Consider the following 15,791-nt stretch of genomic DNA (forward strand, 5'->3'; position numbering starts at 1 on the left):
TAACGAAATTATTCAAACAACGTGCAAATAATGAGAGCAAAAGAGAAAGCAGCCAAACGGCAATTAACAGCGTTATTAGTTTTATTGATAACAGATACACAAATAGTCCCTGTTTGAATTTTGAGCTAAATGTTGGAACATCCTGTCATTTAGCGGTCTTTGTTCATATATAATGCTAGAGTTATATTTTCCATACATAATTACACTCCAGATCCTAGTTGCTAAATTTGAGAAGCATGAGATTTACCCAAAATAAGCAAAAAACCATAAATTACAATTTGTGAAGCTCGTAGTACGCGTAGGAGGACCACCTAAAGTTTCAGTGAAAAGGTGGGCGTAATTATTACCACAGCACTTTTGTAATTGTGAATCCACTTCACGAAAAATATTTACGTAGATTATGAGTCATCATATACGATATGATAAATATTTGCAGAAAAATGTTTATTTCATAGATGAAGAAAATATTACGTGAAGGTTTATAAGGTAATAATTAATATTATTTTGTAGACTTGTCTTAAAAGAAGCAACTGAAAATGGAAAGAGAAGGGGCGTTGGAATATCGATTATTTGCATCTTCTGATGTAACAATTGCGAATAAAAGTAAAGCACATTTCCTTGAAAGTAAATGGCTCGATTTATGTATGTATGCGAGTTTACCTTGTACTTAAATCTTTCACTATGCTCTTAGGATGCCGCTTCTTACGAAATATTTATTTTATTTTGCTGATTTTAATTATTCAGTACTATTTTTGGTTAATGGACACAACTTTAAATATTTAAATAGGTTGTGGTATTCTTGCTTAGACCTTGAGGTTATTCCATCATTTACCATCCGATTAAATGCAGCTTTTTTTTAATCTGATATTATATATAAAAAGTTATAAATATAATTTAAATTGCTGGTATAAAGTATATTACCGAATGCAAGATATTTTTTGTGCATCTGTGTTCTACAAACATTTCTAATGTTCCTGAATCCAATTATAACTACTCCACTATCATTAATACTAAAGAAATGCGATTTGAATTTAGATAGAAAAAGGTCGTTAAAAGCAAATTCTTATTTTGTAAGTTTACTGATGGTAGACGACATAAAATATAGAACTTCTAAGAATTGCATACTTATATATATTGTAAAAACATGGAACGCTCACAGGCTTCTTCTAACAATTCTTGGTGTCGTTTCTTTTCTTCGGTTGTTAGCTCATGTACTAGTTCATCAAAACCGTCGTCAAATTCCGTGTGCTCAGTTTCTGTCGAAGTCTGCGAGGCTCCGTCTTCTAAATCTAACAAGGGTTCACCGATTATCTGCCGAATATCATTGGACAAATGACTTGCTTCTTTTATTTGGTAATAAATGGCTTCAGCTGTCTTGAGCGTTATGCTAAGATCGATGTTACCCGATAGTTCATTAACGTGCTTTAAGATTTCTGTGAATTCATATCTGCTTTCGATTATCTTTTCAGCCTCTTGATCCAGTATTGCTACAGATATTAATACATGAAAATTTGGACATGGCAGACGCGTCCAGAGACATTCCCAGAGCTTAATTATATCATCGTTGTTGAATTCTCTTTTATACCAAACAAGAAGCCAGCGAAAACAAAAGTACATATTATCAGAATCGTGAGACTTCAAATAGTCAGTAAGGCGTGGGTTAGCGAGTTCTAATAGACGTCTTAACTGGCTGAATTGTACTTTCATGCCCGCTTGATCAACATCAAAATTGGCGAAGACCATGTTCATAAATCCAACGAAACACCAAAAAGCATCAACTTCATTTTCCTAAGGTAATCAAACAACGAACCAATTATTTTTCTCTTATTATGAGAAACTACTCACCATTACAGCTAGGATAGGGGCAAGTAGATCTGACATGCCCTGTACATAACCTAAATCAAAGTTGTACATAACATAGGTCATTAATATTCCTTGTAAGATTAACAGATTAGGATTATCTTCTCCGGCGAAATACGTAAGCGAGCGGTCGGTGCGCTTTACATCCTTTTCGATTTGGCACTTACGATCCCGATAGCCTGAAAAATTAATTTCCTGTACAGTAGTCATAGACAGCCATTGTGCTTTCATGTTATAATATTCCATAGACTTCTGCTTGCGCCGTACTATGCGCTCCACCTCAGAATCATTCCACTGATAGTAGTTCAGCAGATATTTCCATACTTCACAACGCAAATTACTTTCGATACCGCCCCTGAAAATGATATCCAGAATACGGGCACAGTCCGACATACGTCCATCTGCGGTTTGAAATTCGAGCCACTGATTTTCGGACAAAGGTTGCTCACGTTGTATCGTTTTTCGTTCGGGCAATAAGCTCACGATTTTCTGATCTTGTTCTTTAACGTTTTGTATTTCGTCACTGTCTACATCAGGCGATTTATCTAAGCTGCTGATGCGACTATGCGATCCCGAAGTGTTGACGCTATTCGAACCCCCGCTGGATAAGCCCACCATATGATAATTCTCTGAATGTGATGCAAAGTTATTCAAATTTTGCCTACATTCCAATGATCCGGGTCGTATCTTAGGTGGAGCCTTTGCAGATACATAATCCGGTATGTTTACTAGAAACCCGACAACTTTATGGGATAGCCAACTTTCATGACCAATAGAGGAAGCTTTAATTTCACCAATATCTAATTCGGCAAAGGTCTTTTTAAGTTTCTGCGTATCGGTGGGCAAAATTACATATTCCTCCGAACCCCGAACGCCGCCACTTCTAACATCAATAATATGCAGTTGACGCATGCTACGAACAAACTGATCGGCATTACCGTGCTGGAAAAAAAATTCCGAGTGCAATGATTTATCCGCCTTGCGTACGAAGCGCACAGTTTGCCCGCGATGTTTTACTTCAATAAGTGATAATTCGTCGAGTAAAGTATGTATAACACGGGGGTTACGAAAAGAACCAGAAGACATGTCCATGCGTGGAGTATTGAACAGTTTGCATTCTGATATGGAACGTGATCTACGCGATATTGTATCCACTAACGCCCAGTCACCTTGATCTTGGCTATCATCAGCTATCAAAATATTTTCATTTGGACGCCACTCTAAATACAAATGACGTGGCGGCCCGTACTCAACTAAAGATAAAGAGCCACTAGTATTCAAGTCGGCTATATGTTCAGCGTTAGCTTTCTTTAACAATACCCCATCATGAGTGCAAAGCACCTGTTGGGAAAGTTAAGGACTTAATATTTATTTTTATTTACCAATGTTTATTATTAGAGTCGCAGCAAAACTTACATTTCCAATGGTTAAATTCTCGTCAAACTCAATTAAGCTTGTATTCGTGTCATCAGAAGAGCCAGCATTGACATTCTGCGGTGATTGGTCGCATCCTCCGCCTCCTCCAGAATCAGATGATGAATATAGGTACGCCTTTTGCTCACTGCTGTCATTTTCATAATGTGCTGAATTTATCATGGTGTATGGTTGGCAAATAAAACTGTCTTTCCTTAACTCTCTTCTTAGTATAATCTTAAATTTCGCACTAGAACAATTTTAAGAAACTTAATTTCCTCCAGGCTTTTCTCGATATTTTTAATTTCTAAAAGAAAGAAAAATTGATATCACAGATGATTCGGATAATATGTACATAAAGAGAGAATTTTTTGTTAACGTATGGTACTTCTCTCCGATTTCGCAATTATGTGCATTCGATTACATTAGTTAATAAGTATTGTTTCGTGTTGTATTAAATACCAACTGCACACTATATAAGCGCATGTTGACTTCTTTCTATATTTCTCGTGTAATTTGAAACTTAATTCCTTTGTAACAACAAACCTAAAAATTGGCAGCCTTTAAAGAATGTCAAGTATTGTTCGTTAAACTCTCATTAATATTCGATAATCTTTATCACATAAAAAAAGAAACAAAGTTATTAAATATGATGAGCTGAGTTCCGAACTTATATATAGTAAAACCCTACGTCAGCTAAGGTTTTTCATATGATGGCTAATGCAAATGCACAAGAAATTCAATGTTCATATTTGCTGCATTGCAAACGCAAAATAATAATAATAATAACATCTATTGGCTTAGTCCATCTCTGTTCAACATACCAAAAAAAAAAAAAATAATAACAAAAAAAATTCAGTTAGTTGATACATTTCGAATTATAAGTTAAAGGGCTTAACTATTGCCACTTTCATTGTACGATACTGTAATTGTTGACTAAATGGGACATAATGACATAGTGATCACTTTGGCAATACTGTAGCATTGTGAGTGTGTCATATTTATAAGCATTGCTTATTATTTCAGTCAGCTTTTTTTTCTCAACGAATTTTGGATTTTCATTTGCTGAATAGAAGAAGAAGATGAAGACTACTTCAATCAGGCAACTTCACTTCTCAGCCATAAAAATTGACTTTAGATAGAAGAATATCGTAAACATGGCTGACGAAAAGCAACAGAACTTTGTTGAAGATCTTGTGGATAATGCATGGTCTATAAGAATACCTGCTTTTAAACCTGAAGACAATATCCAGGGTTTGATTGAAGAGAGCTGTTTCGCGACCGTATTCCCCAAATATCGTGAAAAATATTTAAAAGAAGTTTGGCCTTTGGTTCGGCAATGCTTGGCGGAATATTGTCTCAAAGCCGAGCTGAATCTAATAGAGGGCAGTATGACTGTAAAAACTACACGCAAGACTTGGGATCCTTATATCATTATTAAAGCTCGTGATATGATTAAGTTGATGGCTCGCAGTGTGCCGTTTGAACAGTCAAAGAGAGTGTTACAAGACGAAATTGGTTGCGATATTATCAAAATTGGCAGTTTGGTACGAAAGAAAGAGAAATTCATTAAAAGGCGACAGCGTCTAATAGGACCTAATGGAGCAACATTGAAATCCGTTGAACTACTGACTGATTGCTACGTTTTGGTACAAGGTAACACCGTGGCAGCTTTAGGCCCTTATAAGGGGCTACAACACGTGCGTGATATTGTATTAGATACTATGAACAATGTGCATCCAATTTATAACGTGAAAGCATTGATGATTAAACGTGAGCTTATGAAGGACACCCAACTGGCTCATGAAGACTGGTCCCGGTTTTTGCCGAAATTCAAAAACAAAAACGTCAGCAAACGCCAGCAGCCGAAGTTAAAGAAATGCAAAAATGATTACTCACCTTTCCCACCACAGCAACTTGAAAGTAAAATCGATAAGAAATTAGCTTCTGGCGAATATTTTCTTAATAAGGAACAAGAATATCAGCGTAAGCAGCATGAACGCATGGCCAAACAAGCAGAAACAGTTCAGAAGCAGAAGGAAAAAAGACAGGCAGGTTTCATACCGCCTGCAGAGGAAAACTTTAGTTTAGTCAGAACTTATGCAGATACCGATGAGAGGAAACTGAATATAAAGGCTTTCAAGAGCAAGGTGGCCAAATCTATTCTAAATCTAAACACTTAACTGTTACAATTATAATAAAAAAAACTGTTAAACATTATTCGCCTTTGAAGCTGATCTTTAATGCCTGCGAGCAAATATTTAGAAAAGGTAACATTTTTTAATCATTTCCTAATGAATGCCAATGTCGAAAGTAGTGACGTTTAAGGTATATGCTATAGCGAATCGGCAGCAATATTTTCAAGCCATCAGTGGATTTTTTAACCCGTTGGGTAATGTGGGTTTACGGCCAGACGTTGTTGATGTACTAAACGAGGGAATATGCGTGAAATTTCAACGTTCTCTATTAATTTCCATTTTAATTCAATTAACAACTAGCAAAAAAAAAGCAAGTATATCAAGTATAGCGTATTGGACGGACAGAATCATTCCGAATCAATAAATAAACCTTATACATACTTCTTATGGATATTCTAATGAAAAAGTAAACGGCAATGCTATTACGTCACCTTTCTTCAATTTTAAATCAAAAAATAGCTTTGCTCCATATTTTCAGCTCGGAAGAATCGACTTTTGATCATCAGAGCTCTAGTGTAATCAAGCTGAACAACAATACTATTTTGCGTTTGCGAGAAGTGAACAAATTTTTGGCTTTGGTGTGTATTTTACGTGAGAATTTTAATCGCCAAGGTGTTATTGACTAATTTTCTATGCTTTCGTGACGCCATCAGTGAAGTTTTTGAATTGCTTTCTTGAAAAAATAAGAGAAAGTAATACAAGACAATCATATTAAAACTGTAAACGTTAGTCCGATGGACACATCTTTTGTGCTTTCTGATAATCCTAAAGGGATTTTTTGTTTGAGCTTAAAAAGTAAAGAGCGAAGAAGAATGCTGTGCGGATGATACCGAACTTTAGCTTGAACAGAGCTCCATCGATGAACTACTACCAGCTTAAATTAAACTGTTGTTTACAGTAACAGAGAAGGAAGTCGTGCGTTGGTCGTTTCAACTTCCTTTTTCTTCCTCTTCCTTCTTTGGCACATAAGGCTAGCGGTATTTATATTTGCTTATCCATATATGCGAACAGACAAGAAAATAATAGGCACCTAAAAGCTACATAAACATCAATGTATAAGAAAATCTAATACAAACCCAAACGCCACGTTGGCTAGTGTATAACCAGATACCTATTTTTTAGTGGTTTTACCGAAAATGTGTTGAGACGTTTAACGAACGTAGCTGCGACATCGGCACTTTTACATTCTTCCTTTTGTCCATGTCCAGCAAGCGAAGGATTCACTTCAAAACAAACGGGATTGATTTTTAAATGAACTTGGAAAACGACATGAACATGTGTACGAATGATATTTCGAACATGTGTTTCGATGGTTTTTCGGTTGTAAAGTTATCTGTTTATTGGAAATAAAATGAAATCACATCCACCAAAGACAGTGAACAAGCTTTCAGTCATGCCGAGAAAGAATATTCACAAGATGTATCGCAGATCAAGCCATGGGAAAACGTATCCGAACCATCAATATTACCACCACATCTATTGCAAGTTATACTTAAGAAGGATACGCCATTATCGTTGAGTAATGAGGCAGGATATACAGGACATATAATATAAGAATAAATAAAATAAAAAACAAGATTTTGCAAGAAAAAAAAATGTACAGCGAGCCTCATTAATGTTGCGGTTTTTCGCTTGTTGAGTCCAAAGAATCTTCCAAAATTTTTTTTTGATAAATACACATGCAAATACATATTAAAATATAAAAAAACAAAACATTCCAGTAGACAAGACAATTCCGTTGCAGCTGCAATTTGTGGCATAAAATAAAAAGAATTGACGGCGCTAACAAAAGTTCCTTACAAGCGAATAAAATGTAATATTTCAATAGCAAAATGTGATTTGTAAAACGATTGCCGTCAAAGGAAAAAGTCATTGGCGAGTTTAAAAGTGCGGCCACTGCTGAAGGAATGTAACTTTTTTTTACTTGTTCGACGCGTTACGAATGGCTGGACAATATGAACCATCTTAAGCACATATTGCTTATTTGCATAAATTCTTTTAAGTGATCAAAAATCGTAAATTCAGCAAAGTTTGGGAGGAACCTCAGTCTGGCAACCTTGTCGCGCGGTATAGTCGTGTATTTTTTGTGTCGGCAAATAAAATTTTAATTTTTTTCTTGAATTTCGTGGCTTTTCTGCCTTAGTGTGTGATTTTATTATATTATTTGAGAAGAAAGTGAGTGAATTCAAAGTAAAAGAAATATTTTTCTTTTACGCTTTCATTTGATTCATTTGAGTTTTGCAAACAAAATTTTGAGCTCTGATAAAAATCTCTTTTCTTTTTTTTTGTTTTCTCTCTTTTTCTCTGTTATTTTTTTTACTGTTTGGAGTTTGTGTTGCTAGTGATCTCTCGTTACAGTGTCAACCTAACAGAGAAGTTTTGCACAAATTGGTTGATAAATTTTTATGTTCAGGATTTTTTTTTTTTAGTGATTTGCGTGTCTGTTCTTCATAATCAACAACTGTCTTTTTGACAGGACATGGAGTGTTTATATACACCTTGTCGGGCGAAATCAGGCCCGGATTCTGACAGATTCGTTTCTTGTTGGCTCTGCGAGCGCTTTGGTCATGCAAAGTGTGCCGGTATTCTTGGCCGTGCTGCTGACGCAGTCGCTGATCCGTCTAAAGGCTTAAGATGGTCATGTCCTGACTGTAGGCAGCGGGACATTGACTTTTATAAACTTTTCACGGAGACCCGTTATGGTTTCTCGGAATTGAGTAGAAATCTCGGCTCCTTGTGGGAAAAGTTTGAGCTCATTAAGTCTAGGTTTGATGAGTGTCGCTTTATTGGACACTCATCTTCTACTCGTAGCGTAGCGTGTGGGACTTCACCTCTGGCTTTCTCCAAATCTAATTCGTTGGTACAAGTTACCGCTCCTTCTAACTCTAAAATGAATAGTAATGTTTCCGATATTGCTGAGTCGGTTGGTAGCAAAACAGTTACAAACAAACCGGCAAGTCCATCGGTTTTAAGCTACGCTGAAGTGGCAAGGGTATCTCCGCCCAGAGCCGCCACTCACTCTAATCAAGTGCCATCGCCTAAAAGTAATAAAGAGAAAAATAAGTCATCCTCTTCTCCTGCCTGTTCGCGTGTCAATGCTGGTCACCAGACTCACAAGCTGCCGGTATAGGGGCGATAACCCCATCTATATTTTCCCCAACTCGACACTCTCCTACCCTGAACCCCCCTCCTGTTCCAAATAATGACATTTGCTTGACGGCAGTTCCTCCCAGAAGAGCAATATTTGTGTCAAGACTGGCGCCTGAAACATCGGTGGATAACATAAAAGGTTATCTGGCGACGAAAGTCCCATCAGTCAACTTAAAGCGTGTTAGCATCTTCAAAATGGCTCCTTCTCAAGCTAGGGCAATCTCCTCTTTTAAAATATTAGTTCCGACTGAAAACAGTGACATGTTGTTAAAGAAATCACTGTGGCTAGTAGGATCCTTAATTAAGGAATTTATCCCTCGAGATCGTCCCCGTAATACCAAGACAATAGTCTTGTCGCCTTCAAAAAACTAATTGTTTCTTCAGGCCCACTATCTCTCATTTATCAAAATGTTAGGGGCCTAAATTCGAAAATTCGTTCCAGTTTTCTAAATTCAGTGAACACGGAATTTGTCTGTTTGGCCTTTACTGAAACTTGGCTAAAACCCGATCTTCATTCGTCGGAACTTTTTCATAATTCTTTCCAAGTGTTTAGAAATGATCGAGTGAATCGCATTGGTGGTGGTGTATTAATTGCCATATCTGCGTCAGTCCCGTCCAATTTAATTGAATTTCCCACTTCTCCTGACCTTGAATTTATCGCTATTCATGCGAATATGCCTGATAAACATCTATTTATAATCTGCTCCTATATTCCCCCCCGATATCTCCATATACAGGAAACACGCTTCCCTCATTTGTGGAGTGGCCAAGCGGTCTAGACCCACTGATTTGGTCGTTGCATTGGGTGACTTCAATTTGCCTCAAGTCACTTGGTGTAGCACTGATAATTCTGGCTGTTTGGTTCCTACTTCAACGTCTGATAGGGCTGTGTTCTTTAGTGAATTGTTTGATCAATATTTGGGTCAATATAATCGTACCCCTAATTGTAATGGTAGACTGCTTGATCTCTGCTTTGCCAATTTTCCCGAGATTTACGTAAATCGTTGTCCACCTTTTAGTTTATCTGAGGATCCTTATCATCCATCAATATGCATTTCCTTTCATCATATTAATGATGGTTTGTTGAAATGCCTTAATGTGCCAAATCAAACTTTTTTAAATAATTATTATGATTTTCATAAAATCTATATTGTATTACTAAAACATCGTCTTTCACATCTGACGCTTGATTTCTCAACCGGGAGTATTGAAAGCTTATTGCCATCGTTCTACAATACATTAAATCTAGCTATTGCTGCATCTGTTCCGATCAAGCATTGTCGACCTCGAAGCAGGTGTCCCCCGTGGTTTAATAAGACAATTAAATATCACAGGAATAGAAAAAACTCGCTATTGAGAAAATATTCGAAAAGTGGCTCTGCGCTCGACTATGTCGCTTACTCGGTGGCTAGGCATAGATTTAACTCCCTCAACCATCATTATTACTGCAGATACCTTCAGTTCATTAAATCCTCTCTGTTTGTTAATCCTAAATTCTTCTTTAAATTTGTTAACTCTAAAAGAAAAATTTCCACATATCCCTCTCATGTTTCTTTTAATGGCTCTGATTCCTCGGATGATTTTGAAATCTCAAATCTATTTGCTGAGTATTTCCGACGAAACTTTTCGATTGCTAATTTCGATTTATCAGCAAACTACCCATATCCTATAACTAACTCGGTTTCAATACCTAACTTGGTTATTTCGGAAGATGATGTTTTTAAAGGGTTGAGTTCTCTAAAATACAGTTGTTCGCCTGGACCTGATGGAATTCCATCATGTGTACTTAAATCTTGCGCTGTCGAGTTATGTGGTGTGATCTCAAAGATTTTTAACATGTCCTTGTGTTTAGGTGTTTTCCCTTCATGTTGGAAGAGTAGTTTCCTTATTCCTATCCACAAGAGTGGAAGTAGACAATTTGTTGAGAACTACAGAGGCATAGCCAAGTTGAGTGTCTTGCCCAAGTTGTTCGAGCGTATTGTGACTCAGCATTTGGCCTTTGCCATTAATTCGTATATTTCTCCGCACCAACACGGCTTTCGTAAATGCTGGTGAAATAAGCTTTAATGTCCCTAACCGCTTCTCTAGGTACTTTATCTTGGTTAAGCTTAATCAGTGTAAATTTAATTATGAGCAGAGTCGTTTGCAAGAACCTAAATGACGTCTACCACTTATTCTCGTTATCGGACTCTTTAAAGTCCATTAAAGCAACATTGCTTAATACGCGCAACTTACCTATGTCGTATTTAAATTAGATTTTATCCTAAAAAATCGTTACGTTTCGAAAGTGAATTATTGTCAATTTATTATCGGTTGCCAGGCTTATGCATGTTTGCGATGGCTTAGGGGTTCATTTGCAATTTGGTCCTGTACCGGTTGTAAGTGTGCTCCTATGCTGATAGTGTACATGCTTTTTTTTCTTTTTTTTACTTCTTATTTGTTTTATTATGCTTATACTCAATTTTATTGTTAATTAATATAAGTTTTGCATTAAGAGCCAATTGAACTCGACTGTTATTTGTTTAGTTGAGTTTCTAGTATAAGTGGAATAAATAAAATAAATAAATAAATATAAATAAATTCCGAAATATGGGATGAGCTATTAACCAGATTCGTTGGGTTTGGTGCGCAGAAATGCGATACATTGGCTCAAAGTTAATAAAAATCTTGTTGGTGTGTTATTCCCATATATTTTATTTATACTAATATCGAGTGGAGAGAAAATGGTGTGAAACAAATTTTCCTTTAAAAAAACAGGAGGCCATGCGAGGTGGCCCATAGAAAATTTTGTAGAGAACCCCGAAGTTGGGTCCGAAGACCGCTAGCAGCCTACTTTCCTCTATTTAAAATAAAAGCTATTTTAATTTCATTTTATTTTTTTACAGTTTATATGCGCTGGGCGTGCCGGATTTTTCCATTCGAGATGCAGCTGTGTATTCCTGGGCAACTTTTGCAACAAGTGGCCAAAATGGCATTTTCAGTCAATTTTTGAGGTGGCCATTTTCTCTCCTATTGAGTAAAAGTCTAGAAATAATTGATTTGTGAATTGTTAAACTATTCGAAAACGTTTTGAGAGTTTATGATGGATTTTCGTCTAATAAGTCTTGAAACCCATTGTTTTTGAAATCGATAAAACCAAAATTGACAAATGGAATATGATGGGACAGCGTTACCATAAACTTCTAACCGTATTTGGTGAGCTTCGGCAACATATTTCTTCAAATTAAACAACAAAAGTAATCAAGGCCGAAATGCAATTTTGAGCGCTCAATGATTAGCGTTAGCCTACGCTAAATAAAACAATAATATTAAATTAAAAATTAATATTTTCTTTATACCGGTATTTCCTAATTCTTTCTAATTTTTACCTGAAAAAGTCGCCTTTCAAAATTAAAGCCATATATAAGTCACAACCAAATTTTTTCGAGATGCGTATTCAGTGCAATATACTGAGAAGCAAATTGTTAAATATTGAAAGACAATATAACAGGAAAGCGTATATAAAATAGAAGAAAATGTAATGGTAATGTTTTTGTTCAATTTTTGGAAGATCGGCATGGGTCGGAGTATAATATATTTTATTATTCTTTTTAAAAATGTATTTATAATGTATTTATTAACGAAATTCGTTACATTGCAGCGTAAACGATTGTTCAAACATATATAGGAATAGGAACGACTAGTTCCTACTTCAAGATTTGGTCTTCATTCATTTTTTTGATTTTCCAAGGCCTTGCTGACGGATGTTATGTGGAATTTGGCGCCAAACAAATTTTTGTCACAATTAGTAAAAGGGAAATTTTACAAAGGAAATTGACCGTTCCGGTGATGCAGTTGTTGGAGAAAACACGCTTGATTCGAACACCATTTCAATCTTTTTAAGGCCTCTTTTACTCTCTGCATTATTCCTCTCCTCTGACAGCTAAAACTTACGTGCGTCGGTTATATTAAGCAGAGCAAATTTCGTAGTTTAAAATCCACCGTTATATTTTGTCGACGGAATTTGGAATTTTGCTCTTTTAAATTTTTCTCATTTTAAAATTTTGCTTTAGTTACTCTAATAAGGAGTTATGGAAAGAAAAATATATTAGCGGTATCCCGCTATTATGGAATATAGCCAAATTTTAGAAACGCGCAAAATAAATGTGCATGTGAATTACACATTGCATCGTAACACATTAAAAATTGTAAACGTTGGCATTTTACCTTCCCAAAAAAAAAGAAAACACATTAATTCAAGATACAATCAAAAATATTCAACCACATTAAGTTAATTATCATTGTGGACACATATGGATTAATACTGGATTAATTTATGGGTTTAGCCTTCTCGTATTCATGTATACAAGTCCGTTTTCAAGCACGTACAATTATCGTAAAAATATATTATAATAAATAAATGGAAACATAAACCAAAAAAAAAAAAAAATCGCTGAACTCAGTTCAATTTACGAAAATACAAATAACCGTAAAAGAAACAAAGAAACAAATTGAGACAGTAACTTGCACCTTCTGTTTGCAAAATGAGTGGCATCAAAAGTCATCTCATGGAAGGGTAAATATCAGCGCCAAGTGAGTGCCAAAACTAAGCAAAATAAAACAACAATAAACAAATACAGTTGAGCAAGACTCGACGGAAAGCAGAGTTAAAATAAATATATGACAACCCGAAAACAATTAAGTTTTCTTTTTGTTTTATTCGTAATTAACAATTTTTTTTTTTTGTCCATTGTCAAATACTAAAAACACTTTTGTTTTTTAGATTTCGAAATTGAAGAAATTGTTTTACAGTAAAAAAAAAAAAGTACAATTTGCCAGTTTTTACTTATTTTTAAATTTTCAAATTTCCACATTCCAACCCTTCAAATTTCCACATGTACCTTTCACATCTTGCTTTTTGTTTTCGTTTCTTTTGTTTTATCTTAAATATATTGACATACATATATGTAGATTCAATAATAAATACTGGTGTATTATAATTTATTTATTTATTTATTTTAATTCTACATGAAACTCAATTAAAAAAATAACAGTCGGGATCAATTGGCTCTTAATGCAAAACTTATATTAATTAATAATAAAACTTAGTATCAGTACAATAAAAAAAATAAGAAGGAAAAAAGCATGTACACAACCAGCATAGAGCCACACATACAACCGGTACAGGACCAAATTGCAAATGAACCCCTAAGCCATCGCAAACATGCATAAGCCTGGCAACCGATAATAAATTGACAATAATTCACTTTCGAAACGTAACGATTTTTTAGGATAAAATCTAATTTAAATACGACATAGGTAAATTGCGCCTATTATTTAATGTTGCTTTAATGAACTTTAAAGAGTCCGATAACAAGAATAAGTGATAGACGTCATTTAGGTTCTTGCAAATGACACGGAGCGGATTAAACAACTCATAATTATATTTACACTGCCTAAACTTAACCAGGATAAAGTGCCTAGAGAAGCGGTTAGGGACATTAAAGCTTATTTCACCAAGTAATGAAGGCGAGTCAATAAACCCAATTATTACTTTGATTACAAAGGAAACGCCAAGAACAATCCTACGTTTTCCAAGAGACGGTAAGCACAGCAGAAGCAACCTATTTTCGTAGGGAGGAAGAAAGGCAATCGGATCCCAATCCAAATTTCTAAGGGAAAATAGCAAGAATTGCTTTTGAGCAGATTCAATTGAGAGCACCTATATGAAGGAGACCACGCAACAGAGGCATACTCGAGTATGGGTCTAACCAAGCACATGAACAGCCGTTTCGTAATGTAGGGATCATCAAGCTCTTTGGACCACCTTTTTATAAAACCAAGCGCGGACCTAGCTTTGTTTATCGAGAGCTCAATATGCAAGTTAAAACGTTATCTATGGTCAAATAGAACGCCGAAATCTGTGAAGGAATCCACGTCCTCCAACTTATGCGAATCTATGAAATGCTGAGTAATGAATGACTTTCTTCTTGAGAGAGAAAGCTTCTTACATTTACTCAGATTTAGTTTCAGAAGATTTACAGAGCACCATGCAACAAAATTAACCAAGTCACCTTGAAGCTGATGTGATTGCGATTCAACAGAGAAGGAAGAAAACAGTTTCACATCATCAGCATACATTAAGGTCTGGCTGGAATTAACCATCGATGGGAGATCATTAATGTATAAACTAAATAAAATATGACCTAAGTGACTTCCTTGAGGTACGCCAGACATAACGGGGAATTCATCCGAGGTGATGAAGTTAAACAAAACCCTGAAGGATCTATTGTGCAGATAAGAGCTTATCCATTTCACCAAATAGAAAGGGAAGCCAGAGGCTTGGAGTTTAAAGATAAGTGAGTTATGGTTAACCATATCAAATGCTTTGCTTAAATCAGTGTATATAACATCTATGCGAGAGCCATTAGAAAAAGCCTTGAAAACATGACAGGTAAACTCTAACAAGTTGGTGACTGTAGATCGCCCTTTCCAAAAGCCGTGCTGGTGCGGAGAAAAAAAGTAAATATTTGAATTAAGTACTTGAATTTATCTTTTCTATCCGAATTGCCAAGGTATGCATTTGTATAGTAATTAAATTATTGTTAGCACTGTAATTCCCCTCTAGCTACAAAATGCAGCAAACTTCACCAAACATTCCCCCAATTAATAGCAACACAAATAACACAATAGATCTCATAATCGACACAACAATATACAACAAAACACAAACTCTTATACACATACCAGCAATATTCATGACCAACTTTCAACCAACAGGGAAATTCTAAATTGTTTCGTCAAACTGCCATCGTTTGGGTCCAATCGTCCGGGAACTTGGTTCACCCAAGGCAATGTTCAATTCGCTTCGAAAAGTGTCATAATGGGAGCAACCAAACATGACCATATCTCTACATCAAGAAATTATTGCGTACGTTTTTCTTTTATCCGAGATTTCCCCGCCACAAAGAAATATCAGGAATTAGAAAGAATTCTTATCGAAAGGAATTCCTGGAGCGAGTGTTCGAAATTCGATAAGATTTTGTACGACACGGATATAGGTGATACCAAAGCCAAGTGAAATTTGTTGCCAATGTCTTTATTTACCAATAGGGTACAATTCTGAACAAATTAAAATCAGAAGCAATGAAGCTGTATTGCAATTGAATGTTGTGGCAAATGAAGTATAAT

At 35.7% G+C, this 15,791-nt stretch overlaps 2 protein-coding genes across 2 annotated transcripts; one reads left to right on the forward strand and one right to left on the reverse strand.

Moving 5' to 3' along the window:
- Nucleotides 1-562: 562 nt before the first annotated feature.
- LOC119641865 (TBC1 domain family member 17) lies at nt 563-3,648 on the reverse strand. Its single transcript, XM_038040750.1, has 3 exons — nt 3,277-3,648; nt 1,846-3,201; nt 563-1,788 (listed from the first exon to the last, which is right to left on the reverse strand). The coding sequence occupies exons 1-3, from the start codon at nt 3,454-3,456 to the stop codon at nt 1,126-1,128; spliced, it is 2,199 nt and encodes a 732-aa protein (XP_037896678.1). The 5' UTR covers nt 3,457-3,648; the 3' UTR covers nt 563-1,125.
- Nucleotides 3,649-4,347: 699 nt separating this feature from the next.
- LOC119641868 (KRR1 small subunit processome component homolog) lies at nt 4,348-5,851 on the forward strand. The gene is made up of 2 exons (XM_038040751.1): nt 4,348-5,543; nt 5,602-5,851. Exon 1 carries the CDS (start codon nt 4,431-4,433, stop codon nt 5,454-5,456), a length of 1,026 nt encoding a protein of 341 aa, XP_037896679.1. The 5' UTR covers nt 4,348-4,430; the 3' UTR covers nt 5,457-5,543; nt 5,602-5,851.
- Nucleotides 5,852-15,791: the final 9,940 nt, after the last annotated feature.

The sequence above is a fragment of the Glossina fuscipes genome, unplaced genomic scaffold (genome assembly GCF_014805625.2).
Source record: "Glossina fuscipes isolate IAEA_lab_2018 unplaced genomic scaffold, Yale_Gfus_2 183, whole genome shotgun sequence".
In the NCBI taxonomy this organism is placed as follows: Eukaryota; Metazoa; Arthropoda; class Insecta; order Diptera; family Glossinidae; genus Glossina; species Glossina fuscipes.